The 20,057-nt window shown below is 40.3% G+C and overlaps 1 protein-coding gene across 1 annotated transcript in view; it reads right to left on the bottom strand.

The window, feature by feature from the left end:
• Window positions 1-20,057, bottom strand: part of LOC126252475 (uncharacterized) — a 340,371-nt gene that overhangs the window by 30,929 nt on the left and 289,385 nt on the right. The window contains exon 3 of the mRNA XM_049953369.1: window positions 12,512-12,643. Coding sequence (XP_049809326.1) covers window positions 12,512-12,643 — 132 coding nt within the window. The remainder of the gene's footprint in view (window positions 1-12,511; window positions 12,644-20,057) is intronic.

Below are 20,057 nucleotides of genomic sequence, written 5' to 3'. Positions count from 1 at the left end.
TTTTAAAGTAATTATCTTATATTATTATTAAATGTTTATTTGCACAAAGCCGGCCGGGGTGGCCGAGCGGTTCTAGGCGCTACAGTCTGGAACCGCGCGACTGCTACGGTCACAGTTTCGAATCCTGCTTCGGGCATGGATGTGTATGATGTCCTTAACTTAGTTAGGTTTAAGTAGTTCTAAGTTCTAGGGGACTGATGACCTCATAACTTAAGTTCCACAGTGCTCAGAGCAATTTCTACCTTTTTTTTTTATTTGTACAAAAATTATATACTTGTTTGTCTGTTCACTTTTCTTTGTGTTATGCAAGGCGTGTCATAATTAATGGTGTAGATCCATAGATTTGAAAGTACACAATACTAGAAGCAAAAAGATCTAGTAAACATGGGCTCTAAAACGAATATCTGAAGAAAGAGATATAGGCACTTGTTTAACCTCGATGCTATGAAACTAATCTCTTCAGCTGCAGGCTCTTTGTCTTCCATATTTTGGGAGGCGGTAGTTTGGACCGAAACAAGAAAAAGTTGCCTAGTTAAAGTGGGCTCTAAAGTGCTAACCCAAAGAGCTATGATCACTTGTTCAATAGAACATATGTGTTTCACTCCAGCGAAAATGAACAAGTGCTTGTTGCTCTTAAGGTATGTATTTCTGAGCCCATACTAACATCTCTAAAAATATGGAAAGGAGAGAGTTTGAAGAAGAAGTTTGTTTAACGGTACCGAAGATGAAGTGTCCACACTCAGAAAGCCCGCATTTAGTAGACGTTTTTGCTTCTAGTGTCGTGTACTTTCAGCTGTATGGATACAAGTTTAGTTAGAACTTTTTATTTGAATTGTATCACTTGAGCAGAACTAGGAAAGGAATCCTAAGATTAAAATGAATGAGGAGTTGGTTATTGGTGACAACCTTCGTTACTTTCAACTTCAAGGATTCGACTAATCCCGTTGCACCAAAAATGTGCTTGTGTCTAATTTTTAAGCAACTTCATATATCCCAGTTTCATTTGAGGTTATAATGGTCATGGTCTCTCCGATGCATTCCATATTATTCACTTGACCCGCAATTCGTTCTACATCACATTCCCTTGTGGTATCAGAAACTTTTCCTTACAGTAGAGAAGAGAGTAACTCCCTTGCAGTTTAAAATTATGAGTCGGTCTGGAACTCGAACGCGGAACTTTCGCTGGCAAGTGCTCCACCACGTGAGCTACCCGAGCACTACTCGCGACCCGTCCTCACAGGTCTACTTACGCCAGTACTTCATCTGCTAGGTTCCAAACTTCACAGAAGTTCTCCTGCCTAACTTGCTGGTCTATTACCTCTGGAAGAAATCCTAGCGCGGCGGCATGGCTTATACACAATCTTGAGGACTGTTGCCGGAATGATAGTTTCACTCTGCACCGGAGCGTGTGCTCATCCGAAATTTCCATTCAGATTAAAACTGGTGTAGGTCTTCCCCGAAAAAGGCAAAGGTTTCGGATTCGAGTCCCAGTCCAGCACATAGTTTTAATCTGCCAGAATGTTTCACATTAGAAAATACTCCGCTGCAGAGTGAAAACTTCATGTTGGAGAATACAGTATCACACTAAATAATGGAGACATTTCATTATAGATCATTCAAGGTGTGTGAGTAGGACTCTTGTAATCGTATTCATTCAGGAGAAAATTTAGGATAGTCCTACTATGCAGTTTTAAGCTGAGCTTCATTAAGAGCAACTTATTTCCTTTTTAGCCATATTGCACCACATAAATGTGTGGTCAAAATGAAATCCAGTGTATTTCCAGTGATAAGCAAAACGCCACCAAGTGCTGTTGTAGGCACGTAGCACGGTAAGTAAGAAATTATATAAGAAGAGCATAGATGAATGGAAAAACGTTGCAGATACGACACGGACCGCAATTGTGAAACGAGAATGGTACGTGCAACAACATAAAGTTCAAATGGCTCTGAGCACTATGGGACTCAACTTCTGAGGTCAATAGTCCACTACAACTTAGAACTAGTTAAACCTAACTAACCTAAGGACATCAGATACATCCATGCCCGAGGCAGGATTCGAACCTGCGACCGCCGCGGCCGGCAACAACATAAAGGAATGAGTTTATGGGCCTGGGGCTGTGAGTAAACTCCTCGGAAACAGCAAGCTGTTTCGCTGTAACTCTCGTGAGCATCTACGAAAAGTGATTGCACAACAATGAAACTAACACCGGACAATGCACTGGATATCAACATCTCATTACAAAAAAATGGTGCAAATGACTCTGAGCAGTATGTGACTTAACTTCTGAGGTCATCAGTCACCTAGAACTTAGAATTAATCTAACCTAAGGACACCACACACATCCATGCCCGAGGCAGGATTCGAACCTGCGACCGTAGCCGTCGCTAGCCTCCACACTGTAGCGCCTAGAACCGCAAGGCCACTCCGGCCGGCATCTCCTTACACAACATGTAAGTTGGAGGCTTGTCAGATCCGTAAAGCAGGATGGACATCGACCTGTGGCAGACCTGGTGACTGAGAGCAGAGCTGGTGCAGGCACAAGAGTTTCGGAGTACGCAGTGCAACGCATATTTTTGAATATAGGGCTCAGAAACAGCCGAACTGTACGTATTCCCATTCCTCCCAGCAAAAACACCAGTTACGATTGAAGTGGGTATAAGATCAACGAGATTGGACCATGGATCGATGAAAACGTGTTGTCTGGGTGGACGAAAATGGCTTCTTCTAAAATTACGTTGATGGTCATCTAGGAGAACAACGGCTCGAAATATACATCGCGCCATGAACACATGTTGTAGGGGTGAGTGGTACGCTGTGGGCGGAATTCACGTGCTCGCGAATGGGGACTTCCGCGACTGTGGTGGCATCTTCCAGCGGGATATCTGCCCAAGTCACAAAGGCAGAGCCGCGCTACGGTTGTTTGAGGGGTGTGATGGTGAACTCCCGCTGGTCTTGTATAGCAAACTCTCCTCATCTAAAACGGATGGAACATGTCTGCGACTTTTACAGTCTCCAGCTCCGTGTCCAAAAACAAACCTACTAGTAATTTAGGAAATTGCGTGGACGACATGTAGGCATCTGGTGGCGCATATCTCGGAAAATCTGGTAAGACGTGTCGAGTCAGTGGCGCGCAAAGTCACTTCTAATTGTGTTCCAGATGCGATTCAGGACGTTATTAAGAAGGTGGCCACCAAGTTTCCGGTTTTCAATGTACGTTCAATGATCTGTTCAATCATCCCAGAGTTTATAACGATTTGTAGCCACCACAGTAATAGAGGTTTGAAATGAAAATAATTTAATTTTTCTTCTTAATCATTTCACATGCAGCAATGTAGCATGCTTCATATAGTCTGGATCTCATCAGCATTGTTGTGTACGATAGTTACACGATCGTTAGTAAATAACCGAATTGTAGAATTCAGTTTATTCATGAGACCACCTTTATCCAGTCTTTATAACCTCGGAAGTAAGAATATAAATGAGAGGTGATATTTTGTCCAAGCTTGATCAATAACTTTACAAAAATATACCATTTTAAGAGTCTGATATCTTAATCCATTTCTAATGCACGTTATCATGATTTCATACGGGATACTCTACCTGTGCTGCTAGAAAATGTGCCTTTACAAGTACGACACAACATGTGGTTCATGCACGATGGAGCTCCTGCACATTTCATTCGAACTGTTCGTACGCTTCTCAACAACAGATTCGGTGACCGATGGATTGGTAGAGGCGGACCTATTCCATGGCCTCCACGCTCTCCTGACCTCAGCCCTCTTGGCTTTCATTTATGGGGGCATTTGAGAGCTCCTGTCTACGCAACCCCAGTTACCAAATGTAGAGACTCTTCGCGCTCGTATTGTGGACGGCTGTGATACAATACGCCATTCTCCTGGGCTGCATCACCGCATCAAGGATTCCATGCGACGGAGGGTGGATGCATGTATCATCGCTAACGGAGGACATTTTGAACATTTCCTGTAACAAAGTGTTTGAAGTCACGGTGGTACGTTCTGTTGCTGTGTGTTTCCATTCCATGATTAATGTGACTTGAAGAGAAGTAATAAAATCAGCTCTAACTTGGAAAGTAAGCGTTTACGGACGCATGTCTACATAACATATTTTCTTTCTTTGTGTGTGAGGAATGTTTCCTGGAAGTTTGGCCGTACCTTTTTGTAACACCGTGTATAACTGATTTACGTCCAAAAAGTTGAGAACGTATTCTGATATTAAGGAATTATGCTGAACATCACATCACTGCAAAACATAACACTCAAATCCGAAAAATTAATACATTATTATGAACGTTCTAAGTACCGTATCAGGAAACACAGGATCTAGGTGCTAATAAGGAAGTTTTAGCAACTGGATTCTTGCAAAGAAGGGAACAACAACCACCACTAGTAATAACGCTACATATTTACTTAAATAGTCCGTTATCAGTTTGAACCGATTTTTCATCTTCAGACAGCTGTTAACGGTTATATTGCATTTGTTTGTTGTTAGAGTAGTTGCTGGCTACTTTTTCAGCAATCAATGTAATTAACAAACAATTAATACAAACGTGAACTGTCGTGTGAAGATGAACTTGTCGGCTCGAGAATGGTAACAGCGCTACTTGTCTAAATAAACAGAGTTATTAATAGTGGCTGGTAGCCGTTTTCTTCTTTGGAAGAAATCAGATTGTGTTTTGTACACAACCACCGTCCCAAAAAATGTTTCCGACAAAACAGCAGGAAGAAAGTGTTGGTTCCAATGCCACTAACACGGAGGCACTACGTCTTACTGGTGATAATACAAGTCCAGAAATACAGCATCAGGTGTTTGGCTAGAAGAACTGTAGTCAACGGATAACATTTGTCTCTTTTAAATTTTGGAACTACAGAGGGAAGCACATCTTGGCACAAAGACTACGTAGCATCTACTAACGCATGATTAAAAGGCTTTGTCCATGGTTTGGCTCCTGGATGAAGTCTGTGGATATGCGGGATAATACCGGGGATACAACAGGATTGAAATGTTGTTTCTTGACAAAACAAATGTGCCTAAGAATATTTGACTTCCACTCTTCGTATCTAAATACAACGACGTATGTGTAACTATCACCTAGTTTCGTTCTGAATGACTTGCTTTATTGTATATGTTCACCATTATTCTAATCGCATTTGTTTCCTTAAAAAAAATGTTTGACTTCAGTACTTAGTAAGCATACAACTTACACAAATAGCTGATACCTGCGAAGGCAGACTACGGTAGCACACCGCTGACTTACATGTGTCTTTTTAAGGTAAAATATAGCTCTGAGAAAGATACTGTACAGGGTCAGCTGCAAAAGACAGGCAGTTTCCGATTGGGAAAGAATCTTGTTATCTGTCCTTAAATTATTATTTCATTAAAACTAACGTGTCCGCTTGTAGGATGTCTAGGAAAATCTACTTGATCGTGTCACTACTAATGCCATAATGACCATTCTTTTGAATAACGAATTGCTGTGTTTTGCGTTACACTGGTCACACATGAAGTCAAATGCATTTCGATAGTATGTTTTAACAGCGTTCATCATAAAATGTAGCTTAACCGGCTTGTTTTGTCGGCAACATCTACGCTGGACTTGTGTAACCTTGTCTGCGGTTTCAGTAAGCAAATTTTTGCATGGGCAAATATCGTCTTACCATCTAATTAATCCATACATATTATACAAAAGTATGTGTGTATATTCCACACCTACCCCTAAACCACTGCCCCGATTTCAACTAAACTTGGTACACACATCCTTTACTGTCAGACAACAATGCAATAAGCGTAATAACAGCGTAATAACCAGATACCTATAATATTTCAGTAGATATGAAATCATAAACACTGAGATGAGTGAAAAGCTGCTGCATTTTGATTGACGTCTAAGTTCATTAGCTGTTTCCTATACCTTCAATTCGCAACACATTTTGCAGACGGTATCTATATATGCCTTTGAATGTACCTACAAAAGTTTATCGTTGTATGACATATAGATCAGGAGATAAGATGTAATAAGCACTGAGTTACGTGTAAAACTGCTGCAACATGCGTGACGCTTAAATTTGTTATCCCCTTGTTAGTGACACTATTCGCAACGTGTTTCACAGACAGTAACCATATGTACCGCTGAATTTACCTACAGAAATATATCATTATACGCCACATAGTTCAAGACATATGACATCACGAACACTGATATGTGTGAAAAAATGCCGCATCGTGCATAACTTTTTAATACATTTATTCTTTACCTTTTAATTCGGATGCATTCTGCGTATTACTTTGTATGGCTGCTTCACAATTTCAAAAGCGTTTTCACAATGACATGGAAATGAATTCTTTTTGCTATTACACTACCAACAGATTTTGCTTTTTGTTTTCTTTTCCAATTAAAAATTGATAAAATGAATGTCAGGGCAATTCCGGGTTTGTCGGCTACAATTACCATGAATTTAGGAAGCAGAAATATCCTCTCCTTACTCTGGTTCTCGAATTTTAATTACCTCTTATACTGATCCATGGCAACTGCCTTGCCGCAGGGGATACACCATTCCCGTAACAACACCGAAGTTAAGCACTGTCGGGCGTGGCTGGCACTTGGATGGGTGACCATCCAGCCGCTATGCGCTGTTGCCGTTTTTGGGGTGCACTCAGCCTCGTGATGCTACATGAGGAGCTACTCGACCAAATAGTAGCGGCTCCGGTCAAAGAAAACCATCATAAAGATCGGACGAGTGGTGTGCTGACCACACGCCCCTCCTATCCGCATCCTCAGGATGACACGGCGGTCGGATGGTCCCGATGGGCCACTTGTGGCCTGAAGACGGAGTGCATATTCTGTTCCGGCTGTACAAAAGGTTCCAGGACGAATACCAGCGATTCAAAGTAGAGAATAGAACATTCAAACTTCTCAATTATAAAAAATATGTGGAACGTCTTCGGAAGAAAAATTGCTCTCAAATGTGTGTGAAATCTCTAATATGTAAAATAATTAATGTTGACGTGGCACTACGCCGATAAAAGACATTAATACAGTCCTATGACGTCACAACTGATAGCAGAGGGAAGAAAGACGCTGATAATGGATGTAAGAGCTACATTTTACGTTTTGTCGGTGATGAATTTATTAGTGACCAGTGGTGAAAGAAAGCTATTTGTCTGTCACGAGAAATCCACACTTAGTTCTTTCTTCGTATGCACGTAAGAATCCCGGCACCGGTTTGAGAAGCGTTGCTGAGGTGTTGGAACATGGCCAGGGTAGTTAATGGCAGGGTGGCCTTTGCCACACGAAGTGAAACGGGGAGAACCAGAATGAAGAAAGATGTGGGAGATTCACCACGGGGAGTGCTTTCGCTAGCCTCCCTTGGAATTCGTTTCTCTTACAGAGACTTGATGAGAAATTCTCCCCTCCAGACTCCAACCGTTACAAGAAAAAGAAATGGAAGTTGCGACGACGAAAAAGAGAGGAATGTGAAACGAAAGGCCAGCGAGAAGTACGATTAGATGGGAAGAATTGTATAGGAAGTACGGAATTCAGTCCAGTGTCCTGAGCGATATATTACCTGAGACTAATTAACTTCAACATACGGGCTGGATCCAAGTTTATAATCAGCATTACAGGAATGGCCATAAACTCTACGGTCTGACATCCTGATCATTTGTTTACAATGGTTGCTCAGGTATCATTCTCCCTTTCATTTGTCATTATAAAGACACCTTCTCTATTATCTATTTTTCTGTATTCATCAGACGTCATTCTTCGTCTGAATAATATTTTGAACGGGAAACCATCAACAGTATTCTGCAGACTCGGATTACTCCCCAAATAGGCAGCTAAGCTTCGTCCACTATACTATTCGAAAAGATTCTGGGAAATGACAATGTCTTGCAACTCTCATTTCAAAAAATTTAAAATGATTATCAGTTTTGGAAACCATTCAGTAATTACATTCATTCACTAATTACATTCTTCGTGGAAGAGTAATGAAAAATTTTCTCGTAATGATAACATACCACTGAATCTGATAAACGTACTACGTGAGAAAACAAGTAAGAAGTTAATCAAGAAGGGACATATAACGTAAATCTTCTCAAATGGTTAAATGAAACTGCATTACTGTTAAGAGAAAAAGTTTAGTTAGAAGTAGTCCAAGAGCACGTCACACAGTTTGAAATAGAAACGAAGTTTCTATCTCGGAGCGTTATGCGATTTGAAACGCACACCTAACACACGTATAATTTACACCCATGGAATATGATCACAGCTACGAATAGTGAAAAATAAGTCTCTACCGACAAATGCTGAGAATTTCAAATATGCCATGTATGCAAGCAACATTTTCTGTTACGTATGTTTCTCAAATTATACCAAAAATACATTAAACTGTGAGTCGAAAATGTCCTGTGCTGTATTTTTTAAACTACAGCGGATGGTATGTTTGTGCCATGATACCTGCCTGATCAGACTGCTTACTTGCAGTTAACTATTGGAAAGCAGTGAATTTCAGTACGTCCTTGTGCCGTGGGTTACTCTTGAAGCTTTAATTTTTTCCCGCGACAAGCTATGTTTACTCTCTTTGTGTTACATATGTTAATGTAGAAATTACTTTGCATTCTGTGTTACTTAATTACATCTTGTGGCTGTTATTTCTGTTACTGTGTGACAGTTAGATTAAGTGAATCTGATGAAAGTACGCAGATACTTCATGAGAGATATAGCAATAGGGTGCGAGAATATGATGATTCAGCAAATGATCGATTACACAAGAACCATTAGTTAATGGGCCTACGTATTAAGAACAGACGATTTCAAAATTACCCGTGATAAAGGAAAATTAGAGATCGGGGTTCCAGGCATCGCGAGAAAGCATGAAACAGCACTGTGTACTTTATGAACATACTAGCATGGTATGAACAGATATCTTATTTCTGTTCGACGATATTTTGACGCTGTTGAGTGGAACGCTCCCCAGTCTTAAACAGTCCCAATAAAATTATTAATTGTAAAAGCTCCATTCTAAAATTTCGTTCACAAGAGAAAAATGGCCCGATGTAATATATATCTTCTTCTAGAGAATGTTCCATTGTCCGATTAAAGTCCACTGCATTTTCTACGAGGCCGAGAATCTTTTTCCTTAATATTTAGAACATCATGGGGATTTGGCTGCTAAGTCTATAGTATTTTGTGTTCCGTCTGTCTCCTCCTTTCGTGAAGAAGGCTAGCTATAGCAATCACGTGAATTACATACTTTCTCATACATGAATTATACTATTTTGGGGCTACTGAACTGCGCATGGGAGGTTACTAGCAACTATTTCACACAGTGTAATGAGAAAAAGGAACAGTGTGAAATTTTTTTACTCAAAACAGTGATTTCAAGTGAATGTAAATTATTAATAAAACGTAACTGTGTCTCTAATGATGCTGATCAATTCAGTGTAGTACCTGTCCTTGTCACCTCATACACTGATGAGCCACAGCGATATTGAATACCACCACGTGGTGACGTGAGCACGTGACGCAGTAAGGAAAGTGGAGCAGGATGAATAGGAAATATTTCTTTCGAAAAAACGTTTCGCAAACATAGAAATCCACTGACATAAATGACTTTGACGAAGTGCAGTTGCCGGCCGCGGTGGCGGAGCGGTCATAGGCGCTTCAGTCCGGAACCGCGCAACCGCTACGGCCGCAGGTTCGAATCCTGCATCGGACATGGATGTGTATGACGTCCTTATGTTAGTTAGTTTTAAGTAGTTCTAAGTTCTAACGGACTGATGACCTCAGCTGTTACGTTCCATAGTGCTCACAGCCATTTGAACCATTTGAAGTGCAGTTTAGTATGGCGTGGCGCCTGGGAAAGGCCTTGGAAATGGCAAAGCTACTCAGCTGCTCCAGTGCTAGTATAGTGATCATGTATGAAAAATGGTTGAAGGACGGCGAAATGACGAGTAAGCGAGAGGATGATGGACGTGACCTCTTCATTAAAGAACGAGATCGAAGGTTAGCCCGCTCTGTAAAGCTGAGATCTGACGACAGAGTTCAGTACTGGTGCAGGCGCAAATGTTTCGTAGCACCTCGTGCAGCACCCATTGTTGAACGCGACACTCCTCAGCAGACGACTTTAACGTGTTCCAGCGTTGTCGAAATCGCAGTGTCCGTTATGATGGCAGTGCACATGGAATCACACACATTAGACTGTGGATCAAAGAAAACGTGCCGCCTGGTCAAGTGAGTCATGTTTCTTGCTTTATCAGGTCGATGGTCGTACACACATGCACTGTCATCCAGGCGAACGGTTGTTCGAAATATGCACCGCACCACGGACACAGGCTGGTAGGGGCAGTATTATGCTATGGCGGACATTCACCTCGGATTTGTAGTGGTGATCGAAGTATGACAACTGTGAACAATTGAAGCATCATTGTGGATCACGAGCACCCCATCACGCGTGATGACTTCCCCAAGGGAATCGCATATTGAAGCAAGGTAACTGCCCTTCTCACAGCGACAGAATGGCGACCCCACGTTGATGCCTTGGCCACCGTATTGTTCGATTCTTAACACGATGGAACGAAAAAAAAAAAACAGTATCGGACGCCAGATCCACGCCCACAAACCACTGGTCCGCTAAGAAAAGGAAATGATTGACCTACATGTACTCACTTGTTGTCTCAAGCCTTCGGAAACTTACCAATTACTTGTTGGATACATGCCACGTAGAATCGCTGATGCATTGCTTTCCAACGGTTGACCAACACGCCATGATGTCGGTGGTCACAATCTTTTCTCTCATCAGTGTATCTGAGCTGTAATTTGAAGAGCCAGATTTCAAACAATATGTGTTACCTCACAAGCAACTAGTTACTCCTGGCCTGCTGTTCAAGTTTTCCTTTGCGTATGTTCTAGCACACCCATTGGCCTCTACGAGTAAGTGCGATTTGGTTTTCCTGAATAGCTCAAGGATAAACTGGGATTATTCATCCGAAATATCTCTGCCGATCTCCTTTTTATCCTCTACCAATCCTACCCCAACCTACAGGGTTCGACAAAAAGAGGGACCAAGTCGAGAACACATTACCATGCCTAATAAGTCGTAGGAAACTCGTTGGCACTGAAACCTGTTTCCAGTCGCCTCGGAATGGGTAAATACAGGCCCTGTAAATTTTACAAAGGAATGTTTTACCATTCGTCTTGCAACACAGTGGCAAGTTCAGGTAACGATTATGGAGCTGGGTAAGGATGACTAATCCTTCTCTTCAAAGTAGACCACAAAGGCTCAGTAGTATTGAGCTCAGTGTTGACTAGGAGAGATGCTCACAAAACCAGACCTCGGCGACGTTAGATGTGTGAACAGGGAACCTGCCGTTTTGGAAGGCGCATCACAATTGAAGAACAAATATTATACCATGGGATAGACCTCATCATTCACCCATAGAACCGTTGGTTGTAACGCGATCTTGCAGAGTAGCCCTGAGGCCCATTAATATCACAATGTGGTTGGCCAAATCATAAGCGAGTCTTTGGTCGTAACCTTGCCAGAAGCTGTAAACAATGAAAAACAAGACGCATAGGACCAAATTATTTTTTCCAATGTTCCATAGCACAGGTTTTGTGACTTCGGCATTACGTTTTCTTGTTAAGACTCAAATGGTTCAAATGGCTCTGAGCACTATGGGACTCAACATCTTAGGTAATCAGACCCCTAGAACTTAGAACTACTTAAACCTAACAAACCTAAGGACATCACACACATCCATGCCCGAGGCAGGATTCGAACCTGCGACCGTAGCGGCCGCGCAGTTCCAGACTGTTGCGACTAGAACCGCAAGGCCACACCGGCCGGCTTCTTGTTAAGGGCTTTTTCATCCTTGGTGAGTGGTTTTGTAGTTCCAGCTCATTTTTCTGGCGAGGTTGGCGAGAGTAATATTCTGTTCTGCTGTGACGTTTGCAGTTGTCGTCCTCTTAGTTTTTCGTCTCATCTCTTAATGGTCGTCTTTCACGATAAGTTAACACACACACGTTGTAACTTGACGGATGATGTTTTTCCGCTTTCCTGTTTATGGTATAAATCTTCGACACGGTGACTCTCCAAACACCAGAAACTTTATTTACTTTGGTTACGGAAGCACACATCGTTCGAACAACTACAATTTGCCCACGCTCGAATTCACCTCGCTCCGACATAATGCACTCACAATTACATAGAATACTGTTCTAATCACGATTGACACATGCAATGTCTTGAGGACATTCTACAGATGCCGTTCGTTACCAAATAAATCAGCGCAAACTGCAGACTTGGCTAGCATTTGCATTTACACTCAAGCATGCATTTCTCACGGACTTCCTGTATTTTTGTCCAACTCGTGTACCTTCCTTTTTTTAAGCGCTTATCTACTACGCTGGTCGCTATCTACTTTGGGTACTGTTATTACCTCCTCACCATAATGTGTCTGAAACTAATCATACACCAGCGACTGTCACCTTACCTGCAAAACGCGCAATCTGAGTACGAGGGCGAACGGATAGGTGGCTTCCAGAAGTCCCGGGTCGTCAGGCGTGGTGCACCCACTGCTCGCCAGGGGTACAGCGCTCGACTCCTTGCGCCGGTCCAGCACCGCCTGCACATATGAACGAACCAACATTACATCCCGGTCTTATGTACCTTTGACAAGAAACGTTTCTTTATACGTAGAATCGTCATCACCAGATTTGTAACATTATCTTCTCCTCCCTTTATTGTGAGGTAAATGTTATCCTCTCACTTTCTGTCCCCCAGCCTTCCCCCCCTCCCCCCCCACTTATGAATGGTCGCCAAGCACATCCTGAATAATAAATAATTTACAGACTTTTGGTGACAAGTAAAATATCTCAGACAATTACTTTGTGCATTAATAAACACATCATAAAAATATGATGAACCTTTGTAACTGACAGATGACCCTAGAAGACGGTTAAAAATTCATGGAGATAATTTTGTAATACATTTTATTTCTATGTAAACGTTAGAGTGTTAATATGTCCGATTAGCACTGAAATTCTCAGTCTACTTTTTTCCCCTCTACCGATGATGAGCTACTCTCATTTGTTGTTTCTTAATAGTCACGGCAGGAACAGGGCAGACAAGAATAGAATTTGGGGACTCCCTCAATTCATGAATGAACGATAGAGCTATCCTTGAAGTGACGTAATCAAGTTACTTCTACAAAAAGCGCTTTAATCTACCTACATTTTCAATGCCACTATTCCCAACCTGTTACAAAGTACCCCGAGAGCAGGACATGGCGATGACGTCTATGAAGATCCGCTTGACGTGTACAGTAGAGGAATGGCACGGACACAATCTACCGGGAGTAACGGTAGTTTATGTCGGAGGAAGAAGGGGTTTAATGCATTAGTTTGCATTCTGCGCCAGGATTCGTATTCAGATCAGTACAACAACAGACAACAATGACAAAAGTGTTTCAGGACGTGTGAAATGGACTTATCATGTAGAATGCACGTTACTCTCTTAAGCTCTGAATGAAACTATATTTCTCGCTGTGGGCAATGTATACACCGTATACTATTTAAACATTTACTTGACTGTCTGACGAAATTATACAGTTTTTATCTCTTATCCGTTATGACTAGGAAAGAAAGAAATTAAGGAAAAATAAGTTTACTGTTTCGCCGCTATCGGTGTTATAAATGGGTAGTAGTGACACACACATCTGGGTAGGGAATTGGGCGTAGCCTATTCGAGCGAAATAACTCTGAACACCACTGCAAAGATTGCACGCAATTCAGGAAGTTATGGTGTGAAATGTTTGGTAAGGCTGGACCGAATACCTGTCTCGTTACTTCCTTATCGGAACGAACACAACACAGTGGTTATTCCACAATGCAGAAATTAAGTACAAATAACATATTTTTCTGCATAATAGACAGAAAATTACACTAGTGCTATTTGCCTTCTTGACAGGTACCTTGAAGTGAGAAAGCCTTAGGAGTTCACTCGATAAATACGAAAACTAAGAACTTTACAGTCATCTAAAGATTCTGGAAGCTGCTGCAAATGGAATGTGTGAGGTCGTGAATTACAGAAAATGACCGTTAGTAGCAATGAATTGTTTGGTTAATATTAACAGCAAAATTGTAATTCTCATGTAAGGGGTGGTGTGTTACACTGTAACCTCCCCGCAGAAAATTAATTAAAAGAAAATTTGAAATGAAGCCAAGTGTAACCTCCCAGCAAAAATAATGTTTAATAAAAATGTGAAATGGAACCTTGCGTAAACTCCCAACTAAAATTGATAAATGAAAATTGACCATAAACTCACACAATATTAATTAAATAATGAACCATGAACGAAATGTAACCCCCTAACAGAAACAATAATATCTGGTAAATTTTGTAAAGACAGCAGCGCTGACCTTCGGCCCTGTATTCTGAATAACAAAAGCAAAAATTCTTACCTCAATAAAAACTGCAACTATTTCTGCTCTTATTTATCGACACAGCTTCGTGCAATGGTGGTGTATTTTTTTTTATTCTTGGAAGCAATGATAATGCATTGGAAAAATTCTTTACATTGAAATGAATGCTTTTTCTTCAAAAGAGTTACTTTATATTATAAAAATTATTATTGGGGCATTTTTTTGAACAAAATAGATTACAATTAACATACATTATTAAATATGCGCAATGCTGCTTCTTTACCTTCTACAACAATACTCTTCGTCCAGAATCCTGACCAGAGTCGCGAGCAGAGCACACAGCCGACGCATGCCGACACCCGCAGACTACTACTACTCGCGACAAATAACAACTAACAATAAACTACTCCCTGGTCAGAGATTCTGTCATGCCCCGCCCATCGCCGGCGAAGCATACACCTTACACAACCCTCCACCGAGGAGGGGGGGGGGCAACAAATTTTTCATAATTAACTAACTTTACAGTCATAGAATATTTACAGATATATAAGTGCAGAACATGAAATAAAATATAGTGCACATGCACTGTGTACAGACATATCAGCAAAGCACAAAATGTATACGGAATGAGTAGAAATCACATTAACAAATGGCATAAAGTGCACATGTACAGTAGTACAGAACATATCTGGGAATCACAAAATGTATACGTAATTCGTACAAATCATATTAACAAATGTCATAAAGTGCACACGCACTTTAGTTCAGAACATATCAGGAAATCACAAAATGCAATGAATACAAATCATGTTAACAAAATGACGAAAGTGCACACGCACTCTAATACAGAACATATCTGGGAATCACAAAATGTATACACAATGAGTACAAAACATATTAACAAATGGCATAGAGTGCACACGCACTGTAAAACTCTCTATCATTTTTTTACAACAAATAAACATATCAAGTAGTGAAATAAAGTGCACATGCACTATAGAAGTCTTTAGTATTTTCGGGACAACTGATCTTATTAACAAACGAAAGGAAGTGCACACGCACAGTATATGTCTTTATCATTTTACAAGAATTAGGAAAGGAATGGGAAGGATTGCGTCATGGTTGTAGCACTTTAGGTTGCACGCAGCTGCACTGAAAGTCCATATCTTTCTACAGAAGCACAACACCAAGTGAGACAATCAGAAGTTCTTTTACCTGAAGTATTAATCAGTGTAGCCAAGACACTGAAATGTCGTAATAATATTCCATGCTATCATTTTGATAGTACACTAGGCACACCATACAGTGGGACCATAATAACATCTACATCGCTCAAGGTGGTGGACAGCATGTCGTGTCAACACCATGTTCTTGTAAAGTAGACCAACGTAGAATTAGTGCAAAAACCAAATACAGTGCTCCATGATCATGAGGATAGACAGGACAAATGGATATTGCAGTAATTTCTGGTAATTAGGTCAGAAGGTGAAGGACATTAAGTCACATAGTAGTCTTCATTGAGAATTACACTAGTCTAACAACTGATTTGAGTAATTGATGGCACTCATCGCCCAGTTACTGAACATTTCTGTACCATGTATGTAGTATTACAGAATAATGTTCATAAAATTATCTGAATATAGTAATTATTGGCACTCATTGCCCAGTTACAAATCATCAGAGGTCATCATTCAAGACAGAAGCTAATGAATGGCATAGTATTAACATAATTCACTTAATTATAGTAATCATTGGCATCATAGGTAATCTTATTACAATAAACAGTGGCATTCATTGGCCAGCTACAAAGCATTTTTTTGTATTAATCAGAAGTGATCACTCAAAATGAGTTAATTATTGGCATAGCATTTATACATAATTAATCTAATTATAGTAATCATTGGCATCATAGGTAATCTTATTACAATAAACAGTGGCATTCATTGGCCAGTTACAAAGCATTTTTTTTTGTATTATTCAGAAGTCATTATTGAAGTGACATACTATTCAGAGCTGATCAGTATTATTCAGAACTCTCTTAAACTAGTAGCATTATTTGGTACTGGTAATTACTTTGTTTGCTTTTGAGTTATTGCTGCAAATGAAGATGTGTAACGTCATTCGTCATGATTCAGCTGTAGCAAGGTTATGAAACAAGTAGAGTATATGTGACCACATTCATAAACGACATAGGTTTAATAAACAACTATTTATACCACATTAATTTCATGAATAATTTCTCCTGCAAAATATACAAAATGGATTATGAAACTGAAAGAAGAAACGCATATTATGCTGAAAAGTAGTGAACTTCGAATTAACAGGTAGTGAAATGTGTATAAAAATATATATGTTCTCTAGCTGTCCTTTCCAAAACCTTCAGTCATCATACCATGCGATATAAGACATACTGTCAAAACGAACTGCAACAAATACTTAAATAACTACATATCATCCCTTAACTAACAGTAAGTATATAAACTTCATCATTATTTTCATCTGCAAAGAAAAGACTTCATTATCCATATTATCATAACACCATTATTATCATCACCTGCAAAGAAAAACTTCATTATCCATATTAGCATATTCTTCATCATTATTCATCACCATTCATTATCATCTGCAAAAAAATCACTTCATTATTCATTATACAACTATTCCTTATTTCTATCATATTTCATCACTAGAACTAAGATGTGTAGTTCTGTCTGACAGCCTGCATCAATCGCCTCGTATTCTGAAACAAAAAATTAGTTAAGACTGCTATTCCACGATGTGTATAGTATATTCTTGTTAATGCTTGTTAATTCTGATCCATTTACTCTTCATCACGAGGTACTGCATCCTCTTTCGTTCATTCCAAAGGTGAAATTCCCATTTCTGTTTAATTTATTTCGTTTACACGTTATTTCTTTCTGAAAATGATGAACAAAGATTAATGTCTTGCATTTAATTCATATACCCATTAGATAAAAACTGGTTTATAGTAACATAATTGAGCATACAGCATAGCATGACAGAAAACGTAATATGTCAAAAACATCGACAGTGTTCAGAAGCAAAAATGTACACAGTGTATCACAATGTAGCAGCAAAAAAAAGTAAAGTAGTCACGATGTTTAGTTATCATAAGGCAAAATGTTAAAGTCAACTGGTGTTTATTATATCTTAAATATCTCATAGTACATACAAACAAAACAGGAAAACAATCATACATACATGAAAAATGGAAAATATGCACGGTCTGATGTGTAACGACAAGAAAAGCCGCATGCTAACCTTACCTTTCCGAGCACTTGCCAAGAAAAAATACGACAATCATCAGTAAGTGTTCACGTGAATATAATTGCATAAGCGATCATAAAAAATTAGGAAATGGCATTAAAGTGTGATAAATCATAAAATATTTTCATTAAATAAAAGGTTTGACGTTCGACACGTGATGGGTCCCTTTGGTTTTTCTAGTTCTCAAAGTTTAGACATGTACTACATTGGGGTGAGGAATGCTGCGAATCCGATATGGACCTGCGTGTAGAAGCTCAAATTTACTGCATCTACTCTTTCCTTTGTTGGATAAATTGTGTGTACGTACTAATATCCTCTGTCCAATGTAAAATTCACGGCGTGTACAAACCTGTTTTTGCTGTCTTCTCCGGCGCTCTGCGGCACGTTTGATGTTGTTCAGCGTAATGTCAATTATTTCATGGTGTCGTAGTCGACGAGATGTAGGAAAGGTTACTAATTGAAACTTCCTGGCAGATTAAAACTGTGTGCCCGACCAAGACTCGAACACGCGAGCTTTGCCTTTCGCGGGCAAGTGCTCTACCATCTGAGCTACCGAAGCACGACTCACGCCCGATACTCACAGCTTTACTTCTGCCAGTATCTCGTCTCCTACCTTCCAAACTTTACAGAAGCTCTTCTGCGAACCTTGCAGAACTAGCACTCCTGAAAGAAAGGATATAGCGGAGACATGGCTTAGCCACAGCCTGGGGGATGTTTCCAGAATGAGATTTTCACTCTGCAGCGGAGTGTGCACTGATATGAAACTTCCTGGCAGATTAAAACTGTGTGCCCGACCGAGACTCGAACTCGGGACCTTTGCCTTTCGCCTCCGCTGCAGAGTGAAAATCTCATTCAGGTTACTAATTCTTTAATTTTGTTAGGTGGTTCAACATTTTTCAGTATAACAGACGGAGATAGCATAGTACATTGATTTGGTATGGAATTAATTAAAAAAAATGGCTCTGAGCACTATGGGACTCAACTGCTGTGGTCATAAGTCCCCTAGAACTTAGAACTACTTAAACCTAACTAACCTAAGGACAGCACACAACACCCAGCCATCACGAGGCAGAGAAAATCCCTGACCCCGCCGGGAATCGAACCCGGGAACCCGGGCGTGGGAAGCGAGAACGCTACCGCACGAGGAATTAATTACATCCTGGAATGAGAGTATGTGTGTGTCCCAATCTATATGTCTTTTATGGCATTATATTCTACACAATTTACCAACTTCTTTCATTAATCGTTCACAAGGGTTCGAAGAAGCATGGTACCTGGATATATAGATCGGAGAGATGTTTCTAGCTCGTAACATACGTGTCCATATAGCAGATCGAAATTGTGATCCATTGTCGGAAATTACTTTCAACACTTGCCCTACATGAAATAGAAAATGTTTTACAAATGCTTTCGGAACAGTTTTAGCAGTAGCTTTGCGTAACGGAGTGAAGGTAACAAATTTTGAAGTGAGTTCAACAGCGACAAAGATGTAGCAAAAATCTCTATTAGTTCTGGGAATCGGACCAAAAATGTCTACAGCGGTCATGTGTCTCAATTTAACAGGTAAAATGGGATGTAATGGAGGAATATGTGAAGTCGTGTGTGATTTAGCTTTCTGGCAGATTTTACATGACGCTAAAACTCGTTCAAAATGGTTCAAATGGCTCTGAGCACTATGGGACTCAACTTCTGAGGTCATTAGACCCGTAGAACTTAGAACTAGTTAAACCTAACTAACATAAGGACATCACATACATCCATGCCCGAGGTAGGATTCGAACCTGCGACCGTAGCAGTCGCGCGGTTCCGGACTGAACGCCTAGAACCGCTAGACCACCGCGGCCGGCCTAAAACTCGTCGTATACGTTTCTCCATGTTGACAAAATAACAGTTCTGTCTCAGTATAAGAAAACATTTTCTGGCTCCGTAATGTGCGTAACTTAAATGAGTATACCAGATTAATTTCTTAACAAGTTCGTCAGGAAAGCATAATAACCAATTTTTGCTGTCAGGATGAGAGCGGCGAAACAGATTGTCATTGCGTACAGTGTAATGGTTTCTAATGGTAACATTATTCCTATCTTCCCAAAGGTGTTTGATATCTTTCCATACGTTGTCTTTACTCTGCTCTTGTGCTATGTCTTGTAATGACGACGAAATGAAATTTTCAAATGCAACTTGTTGAATGTACATGACGCTGAAATTTGCTTTGCAGAAGTTGGTTGCGTTGTCTTGCTGATTGCTGCTGAGAGAACGGGATAGTGCATCTGCTACAATATTTTGTGTACCAGGAATGTGAACAATTGTAAAATTAAATTCCTGTAGATA

The sequence above is a fragment of the Schistocerca nitens genome, chromosome 4 (genome assembly GCF_023898315.1).
Source record: "Schistocerca nitens isolate TAMUIC-IGC-003100 chromosome 4, iqSchNite1.1, whole genome shotgun sequence".
NCBI classification, from domain to species: domain Eukaryota; kingdom Metazoa; phylum Arthropoda; class Insecta; order Orthoptera; family Acrididae; genus Schistocerca; species Schistocerca nitens.
This window is presented reverse-complemented; position numbering and strand designations above follow the sequence as displayed.